Here is a 15,282-nt window from a genome sequence, read left to right on the forward strand (position 1 = left end):
CTTCCTCCACAACGTCTGGAAGCTCTCCTCCGCCTCTGTCGTGCAGTGGCCTCTCGACCGTCCATTTCAGCGAGACGCATGATGGCCCTGCTGGGCCACATGGCCTCTACAGTACACGTGATTCCTTTTGCCAGACTTCACCTCCGAATTCCTCAGTGGACCCTGGCTTCGCAATGGTCGCAGATCTCCGACCCTCTGTCTTCCCACATTCAGGTCACTCCTGCCCTCGCCCAGTCTCTTCGCTGGTGGATGACCTCTTCCAATCTATCCAGAGGTTTGTTGTTTCACACGCCTCCCCATCTGAAGGTTCTCACGACTGATTCCTCGACTTATGCTTGGGGCGCTCATCTGGATGGTCTGCGCACTCAGGGCTATTGGACGAGTACGGACCAACTGTGTCACATAGATCTTCTAGAACTCAGGGCGATTTTCAATGCTCTCAATGCTTTTCAGCATCTCCTTCACGACATGGTGGTGCTCATTCGCACGGACAACCAAGTCGCCATGTATTATGTCAACAAGCAGGGGGGCACGGGCTCAGCCTCCCTCTGTCAGGAAGCGCTGAAAGTTTTGGATTGGGCGATTCAACACAACGCCTTTCTCAAAACTGTCTACATTCTGGGGGCAGACAATGCCTTGGCAGACAACTTGAGTTGTCTTCTGCAGCCTCACGAATGGACTCTTCATTCCACGCCCCTTCATCACATCTTCTCTCTGTGGGGGACGCCTCAGATAGACCTCTTTGCAGCTCCCCACAACTTCAAACTGCCTCAGTTCTGCTCCAGGATCTACACTCCTCATCGCCTCGAGGCAGATGCTTTTCTTCTGGACTGGAGGACTCTCTTTCTGTATGCGTTTCCTCTGTTTCCTCTCATTCAAAAGACTCTAGTCAAGCTAAAGTCCGACCATGCCACCATGATTCTGATTGCTCCGTGGTGGCCCAGACAACCTTGGTACTTCCTTCTACTTCAACTCAGCAGCAGGGAGCCCTTCCCTCTACCAGTGTTTCCATCGCTGCTTACACAGCATCAGGGGTCTCTGCTTCATCCCAACCTGCAGTCTCTCCACCTGACAGCTTGGTCCTCTCAACATAGCTCCCCTTCAGTTTTCACAAGCTATGCGGGATGTTTTGGAAGCTTCAAGGAAGCCTGCTACTAGACAATTCTATTCCCAAAAATGGACTAGATTTTTTGTTTGGTGCTTTTCTCATCATGAGGTGCCTCAACATGCCCCCTTATCTTTTGCACCTGTCTCATTCTGGCCTCAAGTCTGCATCGATCCGAGTGGTGATTCTCATTGGCCTCACTTCTGCTCGTCGAGTCAGTGAGCTTCAAGCATTGGTTGCGGATCCTCCTTTCACTGTGTTCCATCATGACAAGGTGGTGCTGCGCACTCATCCAAAATTCCTTCCTAAAGTGGTCTCGGAATTTCATCTCAATCAATCCATTGTTCTTCCAGTGTTTTTTCCAAAGCCTCATTCTCATCCCGGGGAATCGACCCTTCACACTCTGGACTGTAAACGTGCTTTGGCTTTCTACCTGGAACGCTCCAAGCCACACAGAACTGCTCCTCAACTTTTCATCTCCTTTGATCCGAACAAGTTGGGACGTCCTATCTCGAAGCGTACCATCTCCAACTGGATGGCGGCTTATATCTCTTTATGCTATGCCCAGGCTGGATTACCCCTTCACAGTAAAGTCACAGCCCATAAGGTCAGAGCAATGGCAGCCTCTTTAGCTTTCCTCAGATCGACACCAATTGAGGAAATTTGTAAAGCTGCCACTTGGTCCTCGGTTCATACCTTCATTTCTCATTATTGTCTGGATACTTTCTCCAGACGTAATGGACAGTTTGGCCAAACAGTATTGCAAAATTTATTCTCCTAAGTTGCCAACTCTCCCTCCATCCCATTGTGGTTAGCTTGGAGGTCACCCACTAGAGAGAATACCTGCCTGCTTGTCCTGGGATAAAGCAATGTTACTTACCGTAACAGTTGTTATCCAGGGACAGCAGGCAGCTATTCTCACGTCCCACCCACCTCCCCTGGGTTGGCTTCTCTGCTAGCTATCTGAACTGAGGAGACGCGCCCGGTGCATCGGGCGGGAAGGCACTTGCGCATGCGCGGTGCGGGCGACTGGAAACTTCTAAAGTTTCTACAAGCAAGTATGCTTGTGAGATGTCCGCGTCGGGGCTCCGTTGGATGACGTCACCCACTAGTGAGAATACTTGCCTGCTGTCTCTGGATAACAACTGTTACGGTAAGTAACATTGCTTTATCATCCCAACATTGTCTAACTAACACCAGATCAGTCTTTAAAAACCACAATTCGGTCACACATATTAAGTCATCATCATCTACCTCTAACATATATATTAAAAATGTCTTATTTCTAACTGACCTTAGCATTAATACATGCACACTTCAAACGACTCCTATATGTATCTTTTATACCTTAGCATTAATACATGCACACTTCAAACGACTCCTATATGTATCCTTTATACCTCTCCTTTGTACCTAAGACAATGAAAAAGTGAAGTGGTTTGTTCAAGATCACAAGGAGTATCAGTGGAGAAAAGAATTTGAATCTCCACTATTAATGATGAAGGTGCTGGCCATGCAAAAAATCAGCTTGTCCTTTGAGAAATAAGTAAACTCCATTATTCTGCATTAGAGATGATGGACAATAACAGGATACTGTAGAATATCTGAGACTGAGGGGTTTGTTCAAAACTTACAGAAAGCAAAAACCCTGATTTCTGATCAAACAGTTGTGCGCTTCAGTAAGACATACTTTCTATATTTTTTCACATGTAATGAACACAGTTAAATTAAACATTTGTTTATGTATGTAGAGATGTACATGCAGACCCCCCCCCCCCCTTTTACTAAGCCATGGTAGATGTTTCTACTGTGTCCTGGAGTGCTAAATGCTCTAACGCTCATGGGAATTCTAAGAGTATCAGTACAGCATCGGAGCATTTACCACTATGGGCCACAGTAAAAACCTGTACTGCAGCTTAGAAGAGGGCCAATATTTCTTATCTGTGTGTTGATGTATATTTTTCTAAATATTTATAAAATAGAAAATTGAAGGTTTTAGCAAAGTGCTATATTTTTCTCCATGCAGCCAATGGAGAATATTACCAGTTGTTAATGGTTAATGAGAATCATACCTCCAGTCCTGCTATATCAACTTACACAGTAGAAGAAATTGAGAACATAACCTCTGAATATACCTTGAAGAATGCAGTAAGTACAAAGAATATATAACCATATATTAGCAAAGATAAAGGACTGTATACTTGGCAAAATAGTATGTGAATTATTGTTCATCCAGATGAATATTTCTGACTGGCTTAATCTGTTTTGAAATTGGGCTCATTACTTACAAATTTAAACTTTTTTTTATTGTGCATGGTCTTCTGCTTCTGCCTACATCTATTTTGGGGACAATTTTATAAAGTCATTTTTGCATAGAATAGCCTCTTAGAAAATATCAGCTGTATAAAAGTATGTACTTTGACAAGATAGCACATAATTTTCCAATACAGTATATATGGTTGATGATCACAAGTATGAATGTAGATTATAAAATATGCTGATTCTTGTACAATCCCGCTCTATTCCTAGGCAAGTGGGTTATGCATCACACGTTGCAAGACTGCTTGTAGAAAGCCTCATTTATATAATTTTTTCAGACCCTCCCCTCTTACCTCAGTATTGCCCTCAGGACTCCAGTTGCTTTCCTACAAGTGAGACAGTAGGAGCTAGTCTTTTCTGTTCGTGTTTTATTTTTCTTTTCAGTGTTTTTACGCATTTCATGTCTTCGTGCTGCAGAGGTTCCCCGTGGGAACATCTCTGGCTGTGGGAGATCACAGACTTTGGGGATGAAGTCTGTTTCCAGGGGGGTTGGCTGCCTTGCAGTGTACCTCCTGGTCAGCCTGCACCTTCACATTGGGCTCAGGGACCGTTCCCAGGTTCGTCTGCTAGTGGGTTTGAGTGTAGTCTGTGTGGCTCTGTGTCCAGGATTGGAGCAGACTGCATTCCTCTGCCAGGTTGCTTGTGTGGTGTGTTAGGTGAGGAGGTCCCCAGTCGTTGGTGTCAGTCCAGTTTGCAAGGCTTGTGAGGCAGAGGATCTCCCTGTAAACTGTTTCAGCTTCCTTTACTGCAGCTCCCACCATATGGCACAATGAGTACAGAGAGGGCTGACAGCCTGTCGCAATGATTTGGGGAGGTCTTTAAAAGTAGTTTTTAGGTAGTTTGGAAGTTAGCCCTAGTTCCCCAATCACTAAAATCCTAAAATTGCTGTGTTTGGGGGGTTCCTGTGCCTTTCCCAGGCAGTTTTTCTCTGAAAATTGCACCCGTAGCAGTCATCTTGGATTTTCCCAATTTGAATTTAGGAAAAAACAATTTTTATTGACAACCAGGAGCAAATACACAACCAAGAAGGCCAACAAGGAATACAGGATGCATACAAAGGCAGCCAAAACAAAATAGAATATATATGGTCATCATTAAATTTTTGCTTTTATTTATCCCCCACCCACTTTCCACTTCCCCTCACTTCAACCCCAACTCAACCCTAGCCACCCCCCATCCAACAGATAGCACAAAGGTAGGAATGTAAAAGGCCCCTACAACAGCCAATAACAGATGTTCAGTGCTGGTTTAAAGTTTGACTGCGCAACTGAGGTGATAAGGAGTTAAGATAAGACTCCCAAATAGCCTAAAAGTGTTTCTGTCATTTGTAGGTACCCTTAGCATTCTGGGCTTCCCATCAATTCATGAATAGTCAATCTCCAACCCCAATAGGATGGAGAACCCTCTGAGGTCCACTCTTGCAAAATAGATTTCTGACCCAGAATGCAAACCTTCCGGACCCAAAGTCTAGATCTCCACCCCCAAATCTCACAATTGTGCAACAGGCCTAAAAGGACCACCGCTAGAGACATGACCAGGATCAGTAGCATGGAATATTGCTACTCCTTGGGTTTTGGCCAGGTACTAGTGATCTGGATTGGCCACCATGAGAACGGGTAACTGGGCTTGATGGACCATTGGTCTGACCCAGTAAGGATTTTTTTATGTTTTTATGTTCTTATGACATGCCTGTCGCAAGCTCCTACTTGCTTCCAAAAGGATTGTACAGGAGGACAGAGCCAGAAAGCATGAAAAAAGGTAGCCTCCTCTAGATTGCATTTCAAACAAAGAGGTAACTGAACATAATCCATTCTATGAAGCTGGGAAGGCGTAACACATGCCCTTTGAAAGACTCTCAAGGTGCTTTCATGTAGGTGAGTGCTGTGCACTCAGAGGAAATGTGTTTTATACTAGCCTGAACATCCCAGGTGGACACTAAACTGCCCAGATCGCCCTCCCATCTACTGAGGAGTTGCGAAAAATCTTTTGTGGGTCCCAAATCTGATACAGCCTTATGAATAGCCGAGATTGACATATTCCCCAGAGAAGTGAATTTAAAAAAATGGCATAATTTATCCCCCAGAGGAAAGCTCAAGGCTGTGCTAATAATGTTTAAGTTGACAGAAGGCATAACAATTCCCCCATCTAGTGTTCACTCTTCCAGAGAAATCTGCATAAGTAATCAGAGACCCTGTCAGGATTGTGAGATGCTTGAGGAGAGTGATCCCTGACTCCTCCCAGTGTCGGAAGGCCTTATTCTCCCTCCCTGGCAGAAAAGCTACATTTCCCCTAATGGGCAGCAAAGTTGAGATCTGCAGGTTACACCCAAATGTGCAACCTAGAACTTACACATGGATTCAAATACTGTTGTTTTTATCAAATGCAAACTGAACTTTTGGAATAGATTGTTTCTAGTATTGCTAATGTTGTGCTGTTTGAGATGAAAATTAGATGTGATTGGTGTGTAGCTTGTCATTTTTATTAAAATGAGTATTTTTTCAGCTGAAAGACATGAGGGAGTCAAACCCAGACCAGGCTCACACCCCAACCTTCAGTCTAACCGCTGTGCTACAGAATCAGCCATAAAAGCATAGCAATTCTAATTGGATTCTACTGTGCTGTTTAGGCGTCCTTTGGGCAGTAGCATCGGCGTGCATGCGGCTCTGTTACAGAGCACCTGAAGCATGCCAAATCGGCTGCAGTTCAGCATATCTCAAGCTGTCAGGGTAGGAAACTGATTGAAAGAAGCCCCCAAGTTAAGGCACCTAGTTCATCCTCTCCACCTCTCATATTCTCAAATATTATGCTGGTTGCAGGCTGTGAGGCAGGAGATATACTAGCAAACCTCATGGAACACTAGATAAGACTAAGGTCAATGTGACCAAGTAGCTGAAGTGGTGTTTATTAAGGAAACACTAATGCCTGGCTGCTACTCAATATAAATAAGCACAAGGTGAAAAATGGTATGAGATTTTTATTGCACAGTCCAGGAAAGCAGCAACTGCAGTTCGATGAGATGGATGACAGGTATGCAGAGTAAGGCACTCATAAGTTCAAGTTGTTACTGTGGTAGAATTGTTAAGGTCCCAGAATCTGCTCCTGGTAGAAGACAGGCTGAAGAAAAAGGAAGATGGATTGAGACAAATTAAGAGTTGATTGGTGAGTTTTAGGCTATCTTTTACAAAGGTGTACTAAATCCACGCATACGCTAACCACTAACACATGCATAGGATAACATGCACGCGTTAACCTTTAGCCACACGCTAACGGCACCTAAATGGTGCAGCTTCAGTGTGCATAAAAACTTAGTTAGCGCATGTGTGGATTTAGCGCACCTTTGTAAAAAACCTCACCAATTGACTGTTTTCTCTGAAAATCTTCTATCAGTACACCCTTCTGAAGGAAAAAAAGTGTGAAACGTGTTAGTATTCTGAAAATGTAGATAATTCATCACAAGGGCAAAGAAAGGTTGCAGTACATCATTCTCACCTATTCTTTCTGTGTTGGGATTTGAGCTTTGTCCAGGTGCAAGCTGTGCTGAACCCAGTTTGAACAGACCTGCTCTGAGAAACACAAGGGGAGACATTAGGCACTCTGGGAGCCTGAAATCAGGAGATAAAAGGGGAAAACGTTCAGACAAACATATGTGGCAAAATAGACACCATAGTCTCAGAATAACAGCTAGAATGAACAGAAGCAAAACAACACACGGTTCCTTTTTTATTATTAAATATATTTTATTGAGCAAAGAATTCTGGCAGGTATCAAGGGAAGATAAAGTTAATAGAGAATCACCAAAAGAAGTCCAAAAGGAGTCCAAAAGAAGAAATCAGTTCTACCTTAGCTTTTATCTAATAAAGACACCTAAATAGCTAGCAATATATCAATCTCACCTAGATTTGTTCCTGGAAAGATGAAAAAGGTTAGACAAACATCAAAATTGCAAATTACTATAGCTGCTAATGGTCCTATGAAATGGAAAGTTGTGACAGATGTAGGAAAGAAAAGGTTAAAGCTACCTAACAATTAGGATTCAAAAGATTTACCTTTAGCTCTATGATGAAAAGCACTGCTATGGGTTCCACATATTCATGTAACTTGCATATCCTTTTTGCTGTCACCAAAGTTTAAAACAGCATGGAGGTTTTTTTTAGCCAAGACTCCTGGAACCATATTTTATTATCACATTCTCAGACCTTCTAATGACCCTGTGGAATGGAGAGAATTCTGGCAGGTATCAAGGGAAGATAAAGTTAATGGAGAATCACCAAAGGAAGTCCAAAAGGAGTCCAAAAGAAGAAATCAGTTCTACCTTAGCTTTTATCTAATAAAGACACTTAAATAGCTAGCAATATATCAATCTCACCTAGATTTGTTCCTGGAAAGATGAAAAAAGTTAGACAAACATCAAAATTGCAAATTACTATAGCTGCTAATGGTCCTATGAAATGGATAGTTGTGACAGATGTAGGAAAGAAAAGGTTAAAAGATAATTAAGAAAGGTAAGGTCTCAGAAATCTACATAAGCAATAACACAAAATAGGAGTGTTAAAAGAGAAAACACTGCACTGATGGACCTTCTTATACTAAGGAAGCCTAAGTAACATCTGACATCATAGGCACCGTTTGGACTTCCCACCAGAAAACTTTCAAATCTGATTGGGCGAGCTTTAGGTGTGGTTTTGGCAAACCCACTTGTACTGACTTTTAATCAATTCCTTCACTTCTCAAAGCTTTTACTAGAAGCCATTTGTCATCTGCTTAGTCTTACCAAATTCTAAACAAACTTCCCTCTATAGCTCTATTCCTTAAGGTGCTACTTTTATCTTCCATACGTCAGGAGTTCAAGTCTTGAGTGCGGTTAGCAAATATTTGATATTATTCTACCAGAAAACCTTAAAACTCTTTGGCCATTCCTTTGCTTAAACATATTTGAGTTGATCTTTAAAATGATCTGCAGCAGTTCTCAGATGTGTAAAGCAGCTTGTTCTCTCTTATCCTAAACCCACTCCCCCACCCCAACATACACTCCTCAAGCATGAAACCACAACCAGCCAAGCTGAATATACCAACAGGAATGTCTCTATGGTACATCTCAAAAACATGTACTTTCCTTCAATACCTGTCCAAGCCCTCTGAAGTTTTAGTAAACTCTTCTACTTGTTGACCTGTGCAGATATTGGATAGAAGGAAATCCATTCCTACCACAATGGCTTGTAGCAGAGAGATGATGAATGTATCTGATGCATCTGTGCCTGCAAAATGCTGATTAAAAACAGCAAAGTCCACCACTTATGAGAGCTGTTAAGATGCAGGTGGGATTTGAACCAGGGAACTTCAGAAGATGGACTAGGTGCAACAAGGAGTATTAACCTGGTGAGCCACAAATGGCATCTTTTTGTCAGAAGAGAAGTTTCCTCCCATGACAGCTTAGGATGTCCTAGCCATGGGAAGGAGAAAATAAGTTTGCCTGGAAAGGGAAATGTGCTGCTAAAAATGGCAAAGGCTACCATCTAGACCCTCTTATGACAGCTAATAGGAAGCTGTTAGGAAGTTGGGATTTGAACCGGGGTACTTAAGAAGATAGACAAGGTGCATTAACCTGGTGAGCCACAAATGGCATCTTTCTGTCAAAAGAGAAGTTTCCTCCCATGACAGCTTAGGATGTCCTAGCCATGGGAAGGAGAAAATAAGTTTGCCTGGAAAGCGAAATGTGCTGCTAAAAATGGCAAAGCAATAGCACTGTTTGTTGAGAAAAAAGGGGGTTCTTTTAAAGCAGGAAAGCCAAAGGTGGTGTAATGAGTAAATCAGCTTAATCTCAGGATTTATACCGAAAGAACGGAAAGAAGCAATCATCCGTTCAATAATAAAAAATCCTAAAGACTCAATTGCAATTGAGTCAAATTACTGACCCATTGCCAATCTACCCTTTATCACTAAATTAATAGAAAAAGTTATTTTCAATCATGTAAGCAACTTTGTAGAAAAAAACACATACATTACATCCCAATCAGACAGGCTTCAGATCTAATCACTCAACAGAACACTCTATGATAGGTCTTACAACCAATATCCAATACCACTTAGATCACCATAAATCTGTACTTCTGATCTCACTTGATCTATCTGCAGCATTTGATACCATTGACCATCATTTACTCATCAAGAGATTGTCTTCCATTGGCATTTCTGACCAAGTGCTAAACTGGTTTAAATCATATTTTCAAGATTGTTCAGCCAAAGTTATTTTCAACAATTCATCATCAAACAACTGTTAAAACTCTTATGGCATCCCTCAAGGCTCAATCTTGTCCCCTCTTTTATTTAATATTTTCTTGTCGCCACTCCTTACTTTAAGTCGATTCATTGGATTCTCCGCTTTTGCTTATGCAGATGACATCCAGCTTTTGTATCCATTAAATATAGCTGATTCCAATGAGATAATAAATTAATAAGTTAAAGCAAATAAGTCAGTGGCTTAAAGACAACATGTTGGCCCTGAACGCAACCAAATCTTCAATTATGTTTTTTCCATGGAAAAAGAATCTTACATTCTCATCACAAATACTCTTAGACAATTTCCCATTACAAAAAGTAATAACGACGAAAATATTAGGAGTATTATTAGACCAAGAACTTTCTTTTCATGATCAGATTAGTTCCGTAGTTAAAAACTGTTTCTATAAACTACGTCTCATTAGATCTTTATCCAAAGTCTTAAAACCAAAAGCTCTTAATATTCTAAGTCATTCTTTGGTTATTTCCAGGCTGGATTACTGCAATACATTGTATCATGGCATAACTCAGAAAGAAATAAGAAGGCTACAAATTATACAAAATATAGCAATAAAAATTATTACCAACTCCAAAAAATATGATCATGTTACACCTCTTCTACGAAAAGCACACTGGCTACCAATTTCGCACAGAATAATCTATAAAATTGCACTGATAGCCTTCAAAATCCAACAAACCAATACACCAATGCATCGTTTTTTTCATACCATACAATCCAGCCAGGACTCTAAGATCAACGGAACAGCATTTGCTGACTATCCCTTCTTTAAAAATAATAGGTACAAGAAAAGCTACAATTTTTTCAGTCATAGCACCCCAGCTTTGGAACAATTTACCAAACTATTTGCGTGGAGAAACCTCAATAGAAAAATTTAAAAGCACATTAAAATGCTACCTGTACAAAGATGCATTTGAGTCATAGATAGGATAATTCTTCTATCATCAATCCCAGGCTCAAATACCTAAATTTAACCAGACTTTATATATAGATCACAACCTCCCCCATTCTCATTTTAGGCTTAGCCATATTTGGAAAACATTTTTTCATTACCTTCCTGATGTTGTTTTTTCCTTAAATGTATCTTTACTTTCCTTAAAAATTGTAGTTCACCCCTCTTCCCTTATGTATCGCTAATTATTTGTGTACATGCATTTGTATGTTTACTTGTACAAATTGTTTTATTTTGTCTCCCCAAAATTTTTATCGTCATACGCATTGAAATTATTTGATATTGCATGTATACAAACTTTTAATAGACTTGAAACTGGGCAGAAAAGTACTGTTTTGCATGCAATATGTTTATATTGATGTGCTCTATTGATATGGTGGCTTATTAAATCTATTAAGAAGGAGAAAAAAAAAAAAAAACCCATTCAAACTCACTATAGGGAATATCGTTGCAGAAGCGGGAAGCACGCCTAACTTGCATCTATAGGAAGTCTCCTGCTACGAAAGCTGAAACTGCTTTGAAATGAAGCAAAAACTACACTTAGACCAGCTTTTCCTTCGCCTACAGTTTAGACGTGGGCTGCTGCCTAAGTAGCGTCTATGTGGTGCCTATCCTTAACCACGCCCAGGTTACGCCCCTATTACGCTCACGTCTACAAACTTAGACGCGACTTTTCCCTAAACTCTTGCGTCTATGTTCTGAGAACGTCTATCTGACGCCTATCTCCGTCTGTCCCAATTAACGCTTGTTAAGACCCTTAAATGGCTCATTATCCACTTAAATCGGACGTCTAAACTACTCCTAAAGTTAGGCGCACTTTATTCTATGCCTTAGTGTCTACTAGTAAGAGTTGAACATTAAAGGCTCCTTTTACAAAGGTGCGATAGCGTTTTTAGAACACACAGAATTTTAACGCGTGGTAAACCTGCGCTACATGGCTAGAACTAATGGCAGCTCAATGCTGGGTTAGCATCTAGTGCGCACTAAAACCACTAGTGCAGCTTTGTAAAAGGAGCCCTAAAAGCGTACAAATCTTCAATATTCTGGGGGAGCCAAATGCACAAATACCAGAAGGAGCTATCTGCCCAGCGAAATGGGAAATATGTCCCCCCACTCTTGACATAAATTCCCCACTGGTGCCAAGGCCTCAGATTTATCTAGATTCAATTTTAGACCTGCAAAATCTCTGTATTCCTGAATGAACATTAATAACGCGGGAAGAGACTCTCCAGGGTCTTGTATGTATACTAGTAAATCAGCAAATGCTGCTATTGTAAATTCCTGGTCACTTATGCTCACCCCTTTGATGTTTGATGTGTGGATGATCTCACTTAGAGTCAAAACGAGATAGAGGGTGCCACAGCAAGTGGGGAATTGAGAAGAACTCATACCATTCACCCTGAGACACACCCTGAGATCGATGTATAATACTGAAAGGGCCTGGACAAATCTGCCTCCAAACCCATAGGACTGAAGGGCCAAAATAAAAAGTCCCAGCATACTCTATTGAAGGCTTTTTCCGCATCAAAACTGATCAACAGAGAAGGCCTCCGCTCCCCAGTCACTTTCTCCATGGACATAAGAATCCTCCACATATTTTTAATGATGGATCTCCCCTGTACAAAGCCAACCTGAATCATGAATGATCGAAGGAATAACTTGGGCTAGTCTGTGGCAAGCACCTTTGCTAGAAGTTTCATTTAGAAATTCAAATGTGAGATGGGTCGGTAAGAACTCGGAAGTGTGGGGTCCCTATCAGGCTTGAGCAGCAATACCATCTGGGCCACATTAAGGCCCAACGGCAGAGTCCCTATCTCAATGCAAGTGTTATACATCTTAAACAGGGAGGGAGCAATGTCACTTTGAAGTAATTTGTAGAATTATGCCTGAAAGCTGTCCATACCAGGGGCCTTACACAAGGCATTCTGAGAAATAGCCCATTCCACCTCCTCTACCATGACAGAGGCATTAAGTTTGTCAAATTCTGCAGCTGATACCTGCGGCGAGGGAAAGTTTTTGAGATACATGCTAGTACTCTCCAACTCCAAGGCTGAAGGAGTACCATAAAGTGAGGAATAACCCTAGAAAATCTGACATATTTGGTGATCATCTGTGAATACCCGTCCATTTGCCTCCTGCACCCATAAGATGGGAGAGTAACCCTCCGCCACCTCGCCAATCATGCCAGAAGCCTCCCGCCTACGCTCCCATATCTGTAAAGATGATATTTATAATAGAGCCTGAATTTCTTTGCCCGTTGATGAAGTAAGGAATTGAGTTCCACCTGAGTGGCCAACAATTTTTCTTTATCAGTTGGTAAATGAGTTAGCCCAAAATGCGTTCTTTCGCGCCATAGCCGACTATCCAGGCGGAGAATCGCTCTATCTCTGGCTTTTCTTTTGTGACTGGTGTAGTTAATGATATGGCCTCTTAGAACGGCTTTAGCTGTTTCCCAAAAGAGTACTGAATTCTTCCACTGTGGTGCATTGTCCAGATTATATTCCTTCCACTTACTCCCTAAGTAGTCTGTCCCGGAAAGCAGGATCTGTATACAAATCCAATGGAAATTTCCAAATCATACCCCTTCCTGCTCCTCCCATTCCACACACACAGGGGCATGATCCAAGATCTCACTCGGGCCAATCTCCACTCTCCTCATGTGGGACACCAGCAGATAATCAATCCTAGATAAGGAGGAATGGACTCTGGAGAGATGGGTATATTCTCTATCAGTAGGGTGAAGGAAATGCCATATGTCAACGAGATCTAAGGCCCTGCAAAGCTTGGAAAGGAGGTTCCCTGAGTTCTGTCCCAGCACTCCCATTCCCTGAGACTTGTCCATCTGAGGGTCCCATATGGAGTTAAACTCCCTGCCAATTATCAAATTAGATGTACCAAAACGCATGAGAGCCACTAAAGATTACCCGATATATAAACTTAAGGATTAGATTATTAAACGCTGCAAAAATTGGACATCATATTTATTGGGTGCATAAAAATTACAAAGCACTACCAGTTTTTGATGGATAGTGACTTGGCAAAGAACAATATGCTTCTCCGAGTCCGCCCAGATCTTGTCTAACTGGGAGATCAGCCCCTTACGAAAAAGAATAATCACCCCCCTTTTTTTCCCTGTGTTGATGAGGCCACATAATTCACCATCCAACAATTTTTTAATTTGGCATGTTATTCCATATCTAAATGGGTTTCCTGAAGCATGGCAATATTGGCTCTGTGTCTTTGTAGAGCCAGTAATATTTTTGTTCTTTTGATGGGGAGGAAACACCACCTACATTCCAAGTATGTAGTTTAACCATTTGGGAATCCCTGAGAAAGGAATAATGTAAAAAGTCTATAATTGTGACAGCAGAGGAGGGGGCAGTCCCAGCTGCAGCCCCCCTCCCACTTTCCCTAGCCCTCAGCCAAGAGGAGAAGAAATCAGCACAACCACCATACTATACAGGACCAACCCCTTTGCATAATGAGAAGGAACAAAGGAGGAGACTTGCCCACCCCAGCATACCCTCTGTGCTTTTCAAGGAATGTTGCAGTACCAATAGTATTACCCGAAGACTCATCCCAACTTGTTGTGCCACTCTTTCCCCAAGACCCTGAAGTATCACTGCCACTTCCAAGAGTAGTGCTAGTCACCTGTAGATGCCCAGCCACCTGAGCTTTCCACCCTAGCACAGATACAATCCTCCACCCCTCCCCTCAATGGCTGCAGTCTTGTACCCATACATGACACAGACACCCATAGCCCCGCAAGCGTCTGAAACCGCAAGCGTCAGTAGCATGCCCACTCCTAAAAGAACAACCAGCACATTGCCCTCTCAGCATACTCACCCAAACATACCAATCCCTCCCCCCCCCGTACCACACATACCAGACTCATACAAATAAAAAAAAAAGACAAAGGGCTTGTGGACATGCAGCAGGGAGACCCCTCCATCCCCAAAATTCACATGCAGACCACAGAGTCAGCCACACTCCCCCATAGTCAAAATCAATGGGTCAACCAGCTCTAAACAGAGAAATAACCGAAAAAAGGGGAGGAAATGTGGAGGACCCCAGGCCGTCCTACCTCAGCTCAAACACCCAGGAAACAGCCAGTCCAACAGTTCCCTCAAAGAACCAAACACACAGGCCTCCTCCTCAGTAGTACCAAAGCAATGGAGCAACCAGCTTGGAAAAAAGAGAAAAAAACCCCAAATAAAGAAGGGGAAATGCCGGGAACCCCAGGCCATCGAACCACAGCCCAAACATCCAAGGAACAAACATCAAGTGAGCTCCCCAGTGGCCCAAATTGTCAGAACCCCTTTGCAAAATCAGAGAACTAGACCCCCAACAACAACCAAGCTATCAAACTCCAACTCAGGGAACAGCAAGAACCCCCACGTGTCCATGAGGCCTGCAGATATCAGAGTCTGCCAGTCTCCAGATATAGAAGAATAACTACTTCAGGCGCAGGTCTGGGAGATCAGCTCAGGCCATTAATGGCAGGAAGAGACGCCGACGTCCCCGAGACTAGTAAGGAGGCCAAAAAGGGGTGTGCTGCAGTTGTGGAATCACATAGACTGTAGTGGTGTTATTATGGGTGATTCTTAATTA

The 15,282-nt window shown here is 42.4% G+C and overlaps 1 protein-coding gene across 1 annotated transcript in view; it reads left to right on the plus strand.

Annotated features, from left to right (window-relative positions):
* Positions 1-15,282, plus strand: part of PER2 (period circadian regulator 2) — a 223,616-nt gene that overhangs the window by 39,105 nt on the left and 169,229 nt on the right. The window contains 1 exon segment of the mRNA XM_033958942.1: positions 3,132-3,253. Coding sequence (XP_033814833.1) covers positions 3,132-3,253 — 122 coding nt within the window.

This window comes from Geotrypetes seraphini, chromosome 9, assembly GCF_902459505.1.
Source record: "Geotrypetes seraphini chromosome 9, aGeoSer1.1, whole genome shotgun sequence".
Taxonomy (NCBI): domain Eukaryota; kingdom Metazoa; phylum Chordata; class Amphibia; order Gymnophiona; family Dermophiidae; genus Geotrypetes; species Geotrypetes seraphini.